Consider the following 16,650-nt stretch of genomic DNA (forward strand, 5'->3'; position numbering starts at 1 on the left):
CCTTGGCAAAAGAAATGGGGTGCAGAAGGAGGCAGTCCTCAGTTGGAGCAGATCTGCAGGGTCGTGCCTTTTAAAAAATGTCCCCTTTCAGCACAGGGTGGAGCAACAGGATGTCCTTCCCCAGGTATTCATGCTCCCAGGCACAAGGCAAAACAGCTCCCACCATCCCATTTCAAGGGTATCATCCCAAGGTTACAAAAAGCCCCTCTCAGGCAAGTCCCTCCTGATACGCACCATGGCGATGAGGCACTGCGATTCCCGCACTGTGGCAGCACAGCTCAGCAGGGCTGCGAGGATCAGGGTCATGCTGAGGCAGATACCAAAGTAGAAAGCTGGAAGGAAGTCAGACATGGGAATGCAGTCAGACACTAAGACTTCAAGGCTAACAGAGGCCTGGTCTGATGCTCTTGCCCGGAAGGTGGCCTAAAAGTGCATTTTGGGAAGATGGTGCAAGAGGAGCATGTTACAGAACTCAATATGTTTTATAATTTGTAATTTACCCACCATCTGCATATGCTTTGCTTGTCTGGCAGAGCTGTAAACCTCTGAGTGGTTCCCACAGCTTCAGCTGGGCAAAGCACCCTGAAAGGGTGATAGTCCACCCAACAAACCACAAGCTGTCAATTATTTCAGCAGTCAGATAAGGGTCCCCCTATTTGGGGGGCGCTGACATGCAGCAGATGTCCCACAGCCCCTATCTGGACGTACACTGCTAATCTGGTGCAGCATGCGCCCTCTGGTTTCCTCCTGGCTAAGGCAGTCACAGCCGATACCCTGGGAAAGGGCTCAGGGACCGCAGCACTGCAAAGGGCTTTGCAACCCTCGCTCAGGGCTAACAGCGCAAACAGTTTAACGCTTGCAAGCAAAGCAAGTGGAAGCATTGCTGGAAAGGGATGGCTGGAAAGGTGGAGCTTGCAAGTGCCAATCTATATAATCCCTGATCTGAGTAGGAAAGGGGGAGGACTGTACCTTCGCTCTGGGCTAACATAGTCTTATACCTGCCTTGTTAAATTGAAATTGAGAACCAAGATCTAGAGCAAGCATGAGCATGTTTAAACCCAGAGTATAGCTTGGGAGAAGCAGCAGATGTGAGTGCAGCAGAGGCAAGCAGAGTAAAGGCTGTTCTCATCTCTTTGCTCCAGCCTCATATCTGAGAGTTTGTATTTCTCCCTCATGTAGGGAAAAACCCTCACATTCCCCCCAAAACTGGATGTTTCCATACAGTTATCTCCCAAACCTCAATTTTCTATGCTCTGCTTCAGCTCCTGTAACAGTCCTGCTCCGTGTGCGCCCAGGGTCCTTCCAGCCCCACTGCACCTTTGGGTCCATCTTTGGCTGAGCTCCCCCTGAGCTTTCACTGCAGCACAGGGGAAGGATGAGGAGATGATGAATAAAGGGACAGGAGCAAATGCAGCAGCACTTGAGTATTCTGTGCTCCTAGAGCACTCGTCAGTGCCAGGCATGCAGGTTCACTACAGAAAAAAAAGTGTCTGTGGGACTGTGTTAACCTTACTGCACCCTGCAAAAGCCAGCCTCTGCCTCCTCCTACAATGCCTCTGCATTTGCTTCAACTGCTCTGGAGGATTTCGTAGCTCCTAGGTTCACCAAAGGTCTCACTGGGTTGTGACCGCAACGTACCTGTGTAATGGATGACCTTGTAGGAGTTGTTCTCCAGGGAGATGTCACTGATGAGGGTGAAATGGAGCCCATAGTGGGTGACTGTGCTCAGCGTGGCAATGGACAGCCCCAATAGCTGGAAAAGAAAGTCTTTAGGAAAGGGTTAACAAGGCAGCAGCTGCTTCTTCGCACACACAAAGCTTTGAGGTATATCTTGGTACTCCTGAGTTCCACACAGATGCAGACAGCCTGATCTTTAGGCCACTCCTAACTTCTAAGATAAGGTTTTGTCATTTTGTGCCTTTAAATATGGAAACACAAGGCAGCTTTCCCTGTGTCAAATGTGACAGTCTGGTGTCAACATAATCCCCACTGTATGACGTTTTATTTCAGAGGAGACTAATGGCTATTGTTGGAGAGTTGTAATTTTGGAGACTACATACACCCAAACTGTAGCATTTCCTGCTTATAAATAACCTAATTTGTGGCACCTACTGATCCTCCATGCTGTGCTCTACTGCATATCTCAATCCACACCCAGAAAATGCTAAGTGCAACACCAGTTAGCTCGGATTTCTGAGAAACACCAGTCTAAAAGTCCTCCTGACAGCAATAATGGGATTCTTGCCATCCACTGTGGCCGTGCCATAGCATGTCCTCTCAACACCTCTGTTACCAATCTTCCTTTGATTTCCTCCAAATGAGATATTCTGCTGTTTGGTAGAGAGAACAATCTACAGTCACTACAGCCAGGAGTCCTAAATTTTAAAATTTGGACAAACTATAAATTCCATGTGTGGTCCAAAATAAGGCATTATCTTATAATTACACTGTTTCCAAGCCACCAACCCTCTTTGATTTAAATATAGATTATTATTATTTCTTTTTTAAAGTTGCAAGTTTTGATGAACTAAAAAGGCAACAAGCACATACAACTTGAAAATGTCCAAAAGCATTCCCAAGTTTCTATTTCCCAGCAGCTCTAAATGCAGATGTCAAGAAGTTCCCCTTGAGTTTGCTTCAAGAACTGATAAAAAGGATCCCTAGAATAACTTTCATTTTGTGGTGTGGATCCACAGGTCTCTCACACATACTTCTATTGACATCTGTACTTCCCATCCTCATTGATATGACCATGCTCCCAGCAACAAATATGACTGCAGCAAGTCCATCCTCCCTCTTTTGCTCCAAGGAGACAGAATCAAGTAACTTTTTTTGCTAAAAAACACCTATTCTGCCAGCAGCAACCTTTCCTTTCTCTTTTCAGGCAGCAATTGGATTGTGAAAGACCTACAGTGAAGTGACATCCCTGAGAAACCAGAATTCTATCAGTGGAGGGGGAGCGATGCTGGTGGCCAGCGATAACCGCCCAGGGTGCAACGATAACTCAGACAGTTGGCTTTGCTTGCCCTCCACCCGTGAAAAACAGAACGTGGGAAAACCTGACCCTTTCCAACCAGAGACAGAAAAGGCAACAGTTCACCCCAATTCCACAGAGATCCCGCCAAACCTGCCTGCTCACCATGACACAGAGGCTGGTGGCCAGTAGCTGGCATTTGGTGGTCCTTATCCCGCACCTCATGGTTGCTTGTCCCCAGTGAGAGATGGCAGTTGGTCCCTCCAGCTCTTGATAAAGCCCGGGTTTCTACCAAAGGGAGGCATGGCCACAGCAAGGCGTCTCGGGAAGTGTAGTCCCCACCACGTGCCAATGCACCTCTTCCTGTCTGATTATTAAATTCTGTTTAGAACAGACATCTTCTGCCTGGGCTTTCAGTGCACTGCTACCTGCTCTGACATGCAGCCAGCTGGGAAAGGAGGACAGGCAGACAGAAAAACAGACTTTCAGAGTTTGGAGCATAGATCCTTCAAAAGTTTTGAAACTGTTCGATTAAGATTCAGTATCAAAACATCCTGGTTTTTGCTTTACACTGGGATGCAGTTTTGCTTAATGAACGTGTCACTAACTATTTTTGTTTTAATCTGCATTAATAGTATCTTGGGAAAAAGTTTAGGAAAATCTTATTTAGAAAAAAATAACCTGTTGTTTAAAGAAAATGTCAAAATCCTCAAACAGATCTGAATAAGAGTCTTCCCTTCTCATTTTAAAAAGACCACATGGCAATAACCTTTGGCTGAGACTATGAAAACTTTTATTTGCAAGATAAGGGAAGGAAATCCCTTTGGCAGTACTTTATTCAGGAAAATGGCTATATGTAAATACAACCCTCTGCTCAGGAGACCCTCACCTCATGGACATTTTTTACTCTCTCCTTTCCCCTCTCCCCATGGACCCACAGATACAGAAGACTCAGGTGATTTCTGGTCCTCAAAACCAGCTGCCTGCTGGATGCATATTTCCTGAAAGTATATTGCAAAGAAGCTTCAAAAACAATCTAGCCAAAAGGGACTAAATTATTGAGTGCCATAATCATCCCTAGTTTTGGAGCTAGACCAGAGGAAAGTAGGTGAAACAGAATAATGGAAAATAGCTGCACTCTCCCCAGATGGCAAAGAAGTGGAAGAAAAAGGTAAAAACATCTCACATCAGTAACTCTAGCTACAGAAAAATTACAAAGAGGAAAGAGGGAGTGAAAAAAGGAAGAAAGATGTGCTCTGCAGAGCAAAGAGAAGCAAGAGAAAGTGAGTTGCACAAAGCAATGTGCACAGGAAAAAGTTTGTCATGGTTTTCTGACTACATCACTAGCTTTCTTGCAAGATTTCCTGCAAAACATCCTGGTTGCAAACTCCGGGGACACAAATGAGTGCTGCAACAGCCGTTTCCTAAAAGAGATATCCCCCCTGGCTCATAGGTCCTTTCCCTCGTGCCCAGTGGCAGAAGCTGATGTACCCATGTGCACACAGAGAGCTTCCTACTGCAGACACCAGCTGGAATCCACCTGAGAAAGATCAACAGACAGACAGCAGGGAAGGAGAGCAGGAGGGAGAAGACTATAGAGAGAAGGCAACAGGCTGGAAGAGCAGCCAATGCTCAGCCCCACATGTCCAGCCACAGGAACCAGAAACAATCCGCAGCACTGCAGAATCCCTGGGGACAGGAGTGCAGCTGCAAGGTGACCGTGTCTGCATGGTCCCCATCATGTGCCAGGCGGGGAAAGTGCCTCACAAAACACTGCAGTAGAGTTAGGACTGTATCCAAACGCAGTTGTCATTTCTTCAGGTGCTACGTGACAGACAGTTGTGTTTCCACCTGCATTTTCAACAGGGGGGCACGGGTATAAAGGCAGCAGGGTTGGTCCACAGGTGGAGTTAGAGGTTAAGTATGGTAGGGTTGCAAGGAGGTTTGAAGCACTGCTCTGTGGGTAAAACCAGCTACAGAAGCCCGACCAAGAGCAATGGTGAATTAGAAGACAGGGTGCAGCCGTAGTGTACGCTGTGAGCACCCTTGGAACTCGTTTCACAGCAAGGGACGCGAGAAAATCTATGTAGCCCATCTTTATTTTCGCCTAGAATCCAGTTTCCTTCCCCAACTCTTAACTCGCTACCGAAGACCTGCGCAAAGGCAGATCGCACACTAGAGGTCCCCACAGGCCAGCAGAAAACCTTTCCAAAGGGCTGGATGATCCAAGTAGGCTTTCTGAACGGAATAGCCAGGCGGCTCCTTTCCCAGTTCCCCGAAGGTTTCCTCTGTCCGTGCAGGAACGTCATGCCTCACTGCGCGACCACCTGAGACGTCAAAATATCATCATCATCATCTACACCCCTTGGAAGTGCTCCCAGTCTCTCCATAATAGATGCTCTACTACCTTATGTCTCCAGCCATAAATACAGGCACCTTCCCTGCCTTACCAAGCTCTCAAAGCAGGTCTGTAATTTTAAACACCTGGGTTTAAACAGATGTTTCCTTTGGTTTGTCTGTGAATTCCTGTTCCTGGGTAGTTTGTCCATGTCCTCAGATGCTTCAGATGCTTCTCCCACCTCCTCTACTTAGTGCTATGAATTCATGCCTTCTCCCTCAACGCTTACCTGCTCTGGCACTGTGCTGGATTTAGGGGTGGAGGCTTTTTCTGCTGTTTCTCCTTCCTTCATCTTATCCTCTATCCCATATTGGTATGGCTTGGAAGATTTTGTTTGAGGAAGAACATACGTGAATTTCTAAAATAAATAGTAGGAGCATAAGTAGACCTTGGGCATTAAGAGAGCTCTGAGGGAGGCACATTCAGCACATGCAAGAGGACTACTGAAGTAACCACCAGTGGAGTACACATGTTCATCTTACCTGTGGCCGTCAAAATGGGGGTCTTCACAATACTTTGTTTTCCCCAGGATTAAAGGGCCTCTGGGTGCCCTCTCATTATTATAGTCCTGCCTCAGCATCTCTCTGCCCAGGGAGCCCTGGTAGGAAGTAGTGTCCCCTCAGCCCATTCCCAGCAGGAAGAGAGGCAGAGCTGGAGGCACTCACAGCTGGTGCATGGCCTGGACGGCAGCTTGTCTTTTCCGGCAAGACTCAGCCTCCTGCCCACCCTGACAGGTTTTATCAATTGGTCCCCTTTGTAAAAGTACAACTTATCACTCTTAAACACAGTGTAAAACCACAGGTGACCACAGCTCCCATCTGCGGCTTTCTCCCTTATCTCTGGTTATCAACTGGAGCACAGAAAGAATGTAATGAGGCTGAAAATACCCCTGGAAGCCCAGGTGCCCACTTCCTCTAGCCTTGTGGCAGCTTGCAGCCTTCTGTTAGGCTGTGAAAATACATACCGGCATCACCTGCATGGGTGTCAGAAGGCTGTGTCACCTTATCCAATAGAAAAGGATTGATTTAAAAAGGGAACAAGGCCAGATCATATTTTTTGCAGAGGTAAAAGTCTCCAACCTTCTTCTGAGCTGGAGGGAAATGCTGCCCACACTTTCAGATGAATGTCCTAAAAGAACTAGGGATTTGGTGCGTTGATGCTGCATGGGGTGAACTTGGGAGACTAAACATAAATGGAAGAGAAGAGGCTGAATGCGTGCTAGTGCTTTCTTACCATCCACTTTCCGGGTTCTTGCTCCATCAGTCCAGCCACCAACGACACAGCAGCGGACACAGCCGCAGCTGCTTGAACCCCAGCCAAGCAGGAGGTATGACAAACTTCCCCTTTGGCTTTGGGGTGCTGCTACTCATGCTCCCATGAACAGATGGGCTGGAGGCAGGGAAGAGGAGGTTGCCTCAGGAGGCAAAACTATACCCATCATCCAGACAAGATGCATTTGCACCAGGTCCCTGCTGCCTCTCTTTGGCAGCCCACACCATCACTAGAGAAAATACTTGTCCATGGTAGAAAATAGCTCCAAATGTGCAAGATTTACAAGCACCAGTGGTCCAGCCCATTCAGTCCCTCAGCTACAACCCATAACATGGCTGTATTCCCCATAGAGCTTGCTTGCATATAGAACATGCCCATATCAAACCACACCGAAGCCATATGAATGATGAGGAGCCAGGGAGACCTCACAGAACGAGTCTGCCTTCCCAGGTGCATCACAAGGATGCACTGTAAAGGCTGCTTAGCACTCATATAGCACATACGCACAAACAAAGCTAAAACTCAACTTTTAAACCCAGGGCTGTCTCTTTTCAAGAAGGGAAGGGGAGGAGAAAAGGAGTAGGTGCTAGGTTTTGCCACGCTTCAGATGCACCATACAACTGCACTGTGAAAGGAAACAAGGCTGGCAGGAGGCTGCCTTTAAAGAAAAAAAAAAAGGAAGCAAATCATAAAATCACCAAAGGATGTTTTTATTTATTATTAGTTCTAAAGTATGTCTCAGAAACCCTCATGTGATTTCCAAGCATTTTGAAATTAACCGTAGGTGAGCAAAAACACGTCAGAAGAGTTATTAAAAGAAGTTCATCAAGTACAAGATCACATGTGAAAAGAGTATAAACTGAAGACAGGGAGTTCCTTTGAAATAATAAACTCAAATAAACTTCTTTCCTGCCTCAAAAGTGAAACAATAGCACTCATACCTCTAAAGTACACCCCCATACTTAAACTAAATTACTTTCCACATGATATCTAATTGCAGACCATAACTGGCGTGAAGCCAGCTGTGCTAGTGATAGACTTAGACACAACTCTAGCCCTGCTCCCACAAAACCAGCGCAAGTGGAACCCAGCCTGGCAAGGAGGGGTTCACCTGCTCTAGGGAGAATGGGACTACTTGACTGTCCCTCACCATTTATATCCTGCATTTGCTTTCTCGAGTCCTATCACAATGGGACTTCCATTCTTTTCACTGAGGTCCAGAAAATTTTGACAAAAAAAATGCCAGAAGCTCATGTCAGCTGCTGTTAATGCATTGGTCACGGCAGGACTGACCAAGCACCTCATCCGGTGTGCTTCCACCGACATGTGGGTCAAGACAGGTGACAGCATTTTGCCCTCACCTCCGGCAGACATAAGAAATAACACACAGCACCAGGGCTTGGAGGCTCTTCACCGCTGAGTCACCCTCTCTCTCTCAGCAGAGTTCACCCACCTTGCACCACATCGGCTGAAGACACACAGAGCTGTGAAGTGTCCACACCAACCACAGTATATCATATTTGCCTTACCTGTGCCAGGAGAGAATTTCTTATCCCCACCCTCTGGGGAGGGGTAGCACACTGCTGGATGCTTTCTCTCCCCAGATTATGATCAGGAAGTTGATTGCGAACACAGACAGTGTTTCATGATGTCTTATTCTACTGGGTCTTAAATAGTCATTAACTTTATGAAGAGATTTCAAATAAGATTACAATTCTGAGTTTATGAGATGTACCTACCTTCAAACTATTGGAAAACCAGCTGTATTTTAAGAAAGCAATTGCTTTGTGCTATGCTTAGGCCCAGACCCAACAGCCACATCTGGCTGGAAACTTGTGTTGCCATCAGCAGCCCTGAAGCTAATTTGGCCAAGTCAAGTTTGTCGTCTAGCTGTGTGTGGACCCACTGGGGCTAGAAGCTGCATGTTGTCCCTTGAGACTGGATTTACCAGTGTTTGAGCAGTGCATTATTAATTAAAAAAAAAATTCCCAGTAGTTATTTTCGTAAGATAAAAATCCAGTTATTACTCTTGAGAGTGGCTCTTTGACACATAAGGTTTTCTCCTGAACAGCTTCAAAGACAGCAGCTTCCTCTTTCCTGCAAGAAAGGCTTGCGTCAGAAATTAGAGACAAGGTAATAAAAGAACATTGATATTAGTCCTCTGCAGTAATGGCCTTTCTGTCTAAGCCACTACTGCTAGTAAGGGCAAGGTAAACCCCCTGTGCTATCCAAGCCAACTTTGTAGATTCTGAAGAGAAGTGTCAACATTAAGTGGCTTGAGCTGAGCAAGCTACCCTCTGACCACTCACACACAAGCATGTCTATACACGCAAGCAGCTTCCCAGGAACCCACCAGGCAAAATGCTCCTGCCCGCGCAGCACACCATGTGCTGCTCCTCTTGAGCCAAATCCTCCAGGCGAGCTGCATGGCAGGCCTATGGCATGGTCAAGAAGATCTCAAAAGCCACCAAACTTGGCTGCTAAGCCTGATGTGTGCATGAGCAGGATTTCCAGACAAACAAAGCACTCACAGGCTCCTTCTCATCAGTTCAGGAATTTCAACCTGGCTGCCTGAGATATTGCAACTGGGCTTGCTCCTCCAACCCACTGCAACCGATTCCTGTGAAAAACGTTCCTCTTCCAATGTGGTGGAACTTTGCTGCTCTCTAAATACCCCACACATTGAAAAATGTCCTCTCCGTGTCACATCTAGAAATCTTGGATGGCTCTTTTACTGGTTTTGGCTTAGACACACCCTAAGAGCAGCACCAGAACAATCCAGGGTGGGGATACAGATTCTTGCTGTAGAAATCACATCTTGCAGCAGAGCCTCACTGGCACCTACCTGTGTGGTGACAGCTCTGCTGCGAGTACGCAGACATCCATGTCACCAGGTTGCTGCCAGAGACCTGGACTTTGAGCATCTTCCTGGGAAGGGGTTATGTTCCCTGCCAAAAAAAAGAGGCCCTGTAACAGAACTACCCCAAACCTTCCTGCCTGCACACTTCCAGATAGAAGAAGACCCTGCAGAAGACAATTAGCAGTCTTCTTATCCCAATTAACAGCTGCTGCTCAGGTGGATGAGCACCCTTCACCTCCAGCAGACAGTCACACCCAGGGGCTTCATGAGCACTAGCTCAGTGGCTGGCACAAGGGACAAGGCAGAAATGGCCTGAGCCATCACCACTGAAGCCAGTGAAAGGGTCTGTCAGAGGTGTTTCAGCATCACACAGCTTTTTTGGTTTGGCAATTGGGGTTTTTTAAAGCCTGGGCAGGAGTAAAGCCCCAAGGAGAGCACATCCTGCAAGCTGTGCTGCAGCGAAGAGCAGACCACAGCCCCTGGGCAGTGGGTGCACCTAACACTGCCTCCATCCACCCTGTTTATTTAGCAAAACACCATGCAAGTTATTTCTCACAAGTTCCCTGGATACCAAGAACCAGCTCCTCTGTCTACCCATTAAATTCAGCTATGCAAAAGCACCTTACCCTGCTGCTCTTCCTCCCCAGATCTGGAAGCAAGGCTTGCTCGATGGACAGCCAAGAAGGACTGCTTGCCGCGGTAAAGCGAAGCCTGGGAGCAACCCCAAGCCACAAAAGCTTTGCACTTCTGTTCTCTCTGTGGCGTTATCCTTGAAACTCTCATTTAAGCTTGCAAAGCTGGCTTGCAGAAAATGGCCTTTGTAAGGTCACTCATGTAACTGCTACGAATTTTATTTCTTTTTATTAGCACATGTTAGCAAAGTGGGGCCCTGGTGCATCCCTTGGCTTTGCCAAAGGAGCATCAGCCAGCAGCCAGAATCACAGAATCATAGAATCGCTAGGTTGGAAAAGAGCTTTGAGATCAAGCCCAACCATACCTGTTCGCTACTAAATCATATCCCTAAGCACTTCATCCACCTGCCTTTTAAACACCTCCAGGGATGGTGACTCAACCAACTTCCTGGGCAGCCTGTTCCGGGGCCAGAGAACCTTTTTAGTGAAGAAATTTTTCCTAATGCCCAATCTGAACCTTCCTTGGCTCAGCTTGAGGCCATTCCTTCTTGTCCTGTCACTTGGGTGAAGGGATCAGCACTCATCTCTCCACAACCTCCTTTCCGGTAGCTGCAGAGCGCGATAAGGTCTCCCCTCAGCCTCCTCTTCTGCAGGCTGAACAACCCCAGCTCCTCACAAGACTCGCTCTCCACACCCTCCAATCCCGGGGCGGCAGCACCCACGAGGTGCCCGGTTTGGGTGGGGAAATGTCGCGTTTGGGACAGGAGCCGGGGCTGGCGGCACTGGGGTATTATTCCTATTAAGATAATAATAAAAATAAAAGAAGCGGAATTAAAGGGAAAAGCTGCAAAACGAGGGGCGGGAGCGCGCACCCCCTTCCCGCGAGGGGGAAAGGGGCGGGGGGGGGAAGCCCTGGACGGGGCCGGCAGCGCCACGCGCCGGGCGCGCGCGGGGGCGGGGGCGCGCGCGGCGGGGGGGGCGGTGTCGGCCTCGGGCGCGCGTGGCGGGGAGTGCGCGCGGGGTGGAGGGGAAGGGGGGGGGGGGGGGGGCGGGGGAAGGGGGGGTTGCCGCGCGGCGCGGCGCGGCGCGTGCGGCCGGCGGGGGCTCGCGAGCGGCGGCGCGTTGATAAGGGGCGTCCGGCGGCGGCGCGCGCCGCAGAGGCGCGGAGCGGCGGGAAAGGAGGGGGGGGGATAAACACCGGCGTCCCGCTTTCCCCCCCCTCCCCGCCGCGCGCTGCCCACCCCTCCTCCGTACGTCGAGGGTTTTCGTTTCTTATTCCAATTTTCGGTCTTTTTTCTTTTATTACTATTTGATTTTTTTTTTATTATTATTTCAAGTTTTTCCGCCCGGCGATGAACGGCGGGGCCGCGCCGCCGCCCCCCGCCGCCCCCCGCGGCCGCCGTCGACCCGCCTCCCCCGAGCTGCTGCGCTGCAAGCGCCGCCTGTCCCTGTCCGCCCTGCCGGGCAGCGGCGCGGCGGCCGCCGTGGCGCGGCGGAACGAGCGGGAGCGCAACCGCGTGCGGCTGGTGAACCTGGGCTTCGCCGCGCTCCGGCAGCACGTCCCGCACGGCGCCGCCAGCAAGAAGATGAGCAAAGTGGAGACGCTGCGCTCGGCCGTCGAGTACATCCGCGCCCTGCAGCGCCTGCTGGACGAGCACGACGCCGCCGCCGCCGCCGCCGCCTTCCCCGACGGCCGCGGGGAGGGAGGCGGCGGCTACTCCTCCGCCTCGCCCTCCTTGGGCTCCTCGGCGCCCGGCTCGCCTTGCTCCTCTGAGGAGAGCGGCTACGACGCGGCGCTCAGCCCCGAGGAGCGGGAGCTGCTGGACTTCACCAGCTGGCTCGGCAGCTACTGACCCGGCGGGAGGTGAGCGCTGGCCGGACGGGACGGGGCTGGGCGCCGCCTCCCCCCGGCCCCGGGGCGGCTCTCGGCTCTCGTCTCCCTCGGCTCCTCGTCCCGCTACGGTCGCCGTCTTCGGGCTGTGGAAAGCGCGACGGTGTCGGCGACTGTCGGGGCCCCGCTACCGCCTCCCGGGCAGCGGCTCCGCCTGCGGCCGCCGGCGAAGAGGAGACCCGGGCGACCCCGCTGCCCCACCGCTGCCTCCCGGCGTCGCTTCGGAGGGGTGGGAGGAAAAAAAAAACCACAAAAAAAGAAATTAAAACCACTTGATGCTTCCTTGTTTCTGGAGAGCGGGAATTTTTTATCGTGTCAGATTCTATTTTATATGTAACTTGAACTGCCTATGGGAACACTGGTGTATGAAGACTTATTTTTGTATGAGAAAGCTTAGAGGAAAGGGGTGAGGAGATGGGTCTATTTTTAGCAAGTCCTATTCCCTTGTTCTTGAACACTGCCGGCTAGAATGTTTTGGGAACATACACAGTTTAGATTAAAAAGTGGGTTGTTTTTGTCTCTCTGAACACTTTAGTAAAAGACTACATCTATGTTGCGTCTTAACGTGGTGTCCAAGTTTGCCTGGTGTGAAGGTCCACTTCTCTGAAAACTGAAGTTGTTTGTTTTTTGTTTTTTTTTAAAAAAAAAGATGTATTGAAGGCATTTTTCTATGCACTTGCTAGGATTTCTTAAGTTGTACATATGCAGTTTTTAAGAGTATCATATTTTATGTAAATTTACTTTATAAATAAAAACCTATTTATAAATGGCCTCACGCCTCTAAGATGCATGTATTTGCCAGAAATACTTAAGGTAACTTCTGCCTGAGAGGATGGGAGAGAAAAGTAATGAGGGATACAGCAGAGCAGCAGTTCTCCAGGACTAGGTTTATGTGTGCAGAAGGGAAGAAGAAGGAGCACGCTCCACTTTTGTTTTTTCTAACCTCATTCGAGTTTTTATGAACTCAGCTGCAAGTACCACAGAAATGATGTATGGGGACATGCAGGTGTGTATAGGAAGGAGGGCAGGTTCAGTGCTGGTAAATCCTTTCCAGGGCATGCAAAAGCTGCTGCAGGCTGTGCTGCCCTTGCCCGCAGTTATGGGAGGTAAGGAAAGGAACCTAGTATCTGAAGTTTGTTTCTCCTGGTGACTACTCTCAGGAGTTACACTGGGATGCTTTTATGCAGGAGAGCTGCATTGCCAAGAACAGTGTTGGCGTTTAGAACTCACACATAAGCAAGTGTCCTACTCTAACTTCAGCTGTATGTAGATGTACTTTATCTAAACAAAATAAGCAAACATGAATTGCTTCTTGGAAACTATTGTCAGAGACTCCTGAGCTCCATCTGCTACTTTTGGGCTAATGCTGAAGACCTGCTTCAGTGGAGGTGAGCCAGAGGTAAAACAGATTCAGAGGTAAGACAGACTAATATGAAACAAAACACAGTGAAGGCATGAAAAGCCACAGCAGAGTCTGTTAGTCCCCTTACATAGCTGTAGTGAATGTTACTAGTCAAATGGAGCAGAATGTGCTGGCTATAGAATATGCTGAGTAAACATAAAGCAGAAAGGGGTATTAAAATTGACCTACTTTGCAGGGACTGTGTGTATAATCTGTCTGCTGTGTTAGTACTGGGAAGGTAGAAGTTTTAGAGGTATATGATCATTCAGCAGTCCCAAATTCAATAATTGCAGTGGGTGCTCTGAAACCCAGATCTGTAAGTGTATTCCACATATATAATTTGATTTGAAGGGAAAAAAAAACCCATAGGAAATGCAGGTTCTAGCAGCAAGTAGCGTTTAGGAGCCTGCAAACAAGGAATAGTTATTGTGCTTCAAGTTCATTCCTTAATCAAAGTTGGTCTAATAAACATGGCCTTTGAAAGGCGCTGGGAATTGAAGTGCTTGGCAAATTCCTTGCAAAGGTTCTGCTCTATATGGCTCTTTGACAGCCCCAAGTATAGGAGTGAGAGCTGTGAGCTGACCTCGGTGTTGAGTGATCTGCTACACTTCACTGCAGCAGATATGGCTGGTGGGGTGGTGGAGTGACATGGTACATTTCCCCCATCGGGGCTTAGGGTCTTCATTTTCACAGATGACCTCCAAAAATTCCATCAGGCATAAATCCATGCAGATTCCCATATACTTATTCTCAGCCTAAACCAGCAGTTCCATCTTTTCCAAGCAATTTAGAAAAACTAGGACTGCTCTTGCTATCTGCACAAGTGTCCTGTTATAGCAGAATGCATTTGTTTAGAGAGTTTTACTGCTGCTTGGCTGGGTGTTTGTTTTCCTTCTTTAGGAGCGCTAATCATTTTTGTTTTTCTGAAAGCAATATTTAGCTCTCAGTCAAGTAAATCCCATCATCATTAATAGGTTCAGCAGATCACCTAAGATACCATTACAGCAACATTAAAGCAGCATCAACTATGCCTGTATTGGCAAGAAATTAGCTGTGAACAGTTTTCACTTAAGCAATATTAATATTCAGTGAAGGAGGGGGAAGAGCTTAGTCAGCATCACAAGTTACCTTAATGCTGCCAGCCAGTGTTTCAGTAGAAATTAAATGGGAAGAAATCAGGAATGTACAATTTACTTTGAAAAAGTCAAGGTGGTCGTGAGTCTTCAAACTTTTGAAGAAAAAGAACGCACAGGGAGAAGGATGCCTGTTTTAGAAACACAAGATGGACAGGGGGACTTATTTTCTTCTTTTCCCAACCATGGTGACCACAAGTGACTAGCAGATTCTCAGATCAAGCTGCTAAGGAGGCTACACTGGAGAGGAGGATATTGAATCATTCTGCCCTTTTAAGCAAGCATTAGGGAGGATGCAAGATAGGTTCTTTGTGGCAGTTGCATAGACAGCAGGTACCTTCAGGCAGCTCATCTCACTCATGTTCTCTTCAAATGCAGCAACCTGAAGACTGCTTGGCCCACGCTGAGGAGATTCCTGATATAAAAGTTCACACCTAGACCTCTCAGCTCCATTTATGTCAAACAGTATCAGAGAACAGATTTGGAAGTGAAAGCCCTCTGACCATGAGAATCACCTATAAGCAGCAAGGGTAACACCAGGTCTGCCATTTCACCCAGGTGCTTCTCCTGCCTGGAGTAGCCACTTCACATGACAGTGGGACTTTCAGTGTCCACGTTCGCTGCCATCAGCCAAGGGCTGCTGCGGGAGCTTCCAGGAAGTCTAGATGCCTGCCTAAACTGCTACCCAAACCACTTGTGGCAGGCATGGGGAATGTCTCCAACGAGCACATCGTTTTTCTTTAGATGTATAAGTAGAAATTCAGTGCCTAGAATGGAAACTTTAGGTCCTCAGGAAGACACAAACCCAGCCCTAAGTACAGAGCTGCTGGAGAGTCAGATTCAGGCAGAAGAAATATGCTAAGGAATTCTGAGTATTAAGGGAATTAAAAAAAAAAGGCTGTAGCAAGGCAAGGTTGTCAGGAGGCACAGGCTTATCAATATGCAGCTATGAAACACACTTCTGTAAATCTCTCATATCTACATCCACTGATGGATTTTCATTTTCCTGTGCAGCTTTTCACAAGTTATGGACACGTCTAATGAAGCAGAAACAATTAGCAGGATGGTGTTAGGATTAGCTGCCCCACTCCCTGGGCTGAAAGAACCCTTCAGTTTTCAGCCATGTTCTCTTCCTTTGGCATTTTAAATTGCTCAGGCTGAAGCTTTCCTTCTCACCCAAAGCACATAAAACCTAGCACATGGTGAAAATAGTTCCTCACAGTGAACCATGAAATTAGGCTGTCCAGGGAAGGTGTGGATGCCCCCTCCCTGGAGGGGTTCAAGGCCAGGTTGGACGGGGCCTTGAGCAGCCCGATCTAGTGGGAGGCGTCCCTGTCCAGGGTGGGGGAGTTGGAACTGGATAATCTCTAAGGTCGCTTCCAACCCAAACCATTCTATGATTTCATGATTCTATGATTCTATGATTCCATGATTCTGTGATTATTGCACTGTAGCATTTAAATTATGTTCTCACCCTCCATGGGCAACCTCCAGTTCAGCTCCCTGGTTACACTCTTTCCAAATTTCTTTACATGTTAGCAAAAAAGTAATTTTGTAGGAAAGGGCTATACATCCTGCTTGAAGACTCCCACAGCATGAGGAGAAAGCACTACAAAGCAGGTGTGAGGGTATCCTCCAGCATCTCCCCGGTGAAGTGGCATTGCTGGTCCTTCTATGCAGGGCAGGTGGCTGCAGCAGAGCCCCAGCACTGGAGGATCTCCAGGAGATCCCTGCCTCAAAGCATGCAAAGAGATAAGAGTCCAATGGAAGAGGACTTCCTCCTGTTTCTACTACCACATGGTATCACCAGAAAATACCAGCTTTACCACAGATCCTCCTGCAGAGAACGGCCAACGGTTGGTTTCAATTTACAACTCACTTTTACATTAATACCTCATAAAGATCTTGTTACAGACCAGGTACAGCAGGCAGTAAGGTGGGTTTCTATGTATTAGCATGCTTCTGCCCCTCTCCTCCTGTCTGCAGGGAGCAGCTGCCAGGAAAATACTTGTTTTGCCAGCCTTTGGTGTGTGTACGAAGGCTTTTTGACTGCCATGGTTTGTGGGCAGATGACTGTGTGCTAAGACT

At 48.4% G+C, this 16,650-nt stretch overlaps 3 protein-coding genes across 6 annotated transcripts in view; 1 reads left to right on the forward strand and 2 right to left on the reverse strand.

Moving 5' to 3' along the window:
- The window catches only part of TSPAN32 (tetraspanin 32), a 34,670-nt gene extending 31,195 nt beyond the window's left edge, over window positions 1–3,475 (reverse strand). For 2 of the 4 annotated variants that reach the window (XM_069857872.1, XM_069857871.1), the window contains exons 1-3: window positions 3,140–3,475; window positions 1,639–1,753; window positions 235–332 (exon numbers count right to left, since the gene is read on the reverse strand). In XM_069857872.1, coding sequence (XP_069713973.1) covers window positions 235–332; window positions 1,639–1,753; window positions 3,140–3,199 — 273 coding nt within the window. In that variant the 5' untranslated portion in view covers window positions 3,200–3,475. The remainder of the gene's footprint in view (window positions 1–234; window positions 333–1,638; window positions 1,754–3,139) is intronic. The other 2 variants (XM_069857873.1, XM_069857874.1) reach the window with 1 other exon arrangement.
- CD81 (CD81 molecule) overlaps window positions 1–16,650 on the reverse strand; it is a 420,468-nt gene that overhangs the window by 71,798 nt on the left and 332,020 nt on the right. The window lies entirely within an intron of this gene.
- ASCL2 (achaete-scute family bHLH transcription factor 2) lies at window positions 11,442–12,060 on the forward strand. The gene has a single exon (XM_069857005.1). It carries the CDS (start codon window positions 11,489–11,491, stop codon window positions 11,987–11,989), a length of 501 nt encoding a protein of 166 aa, XP_069713106.1. The 5' UTR covers window positions 11,442–11,488; the 3' UTR covers window positions 11,990–12,060.

The sequence above is a fragment of the Phaenicophaeus curvirostris genome, chromosome 5 (assembly GCF_032191515.1).
Source record: "Phaenicophaeus curvirostris isolate KB17595 chromosome 5, BPBGC_Pcur_1.0, whole genome shotgun sequence".
NCBI lineage: Eukaryota > Metazoa > Chordata > Aves > Cuculiformes > Cuculidae > Phaenicophaeus > Phaenicophaeus curvirostris.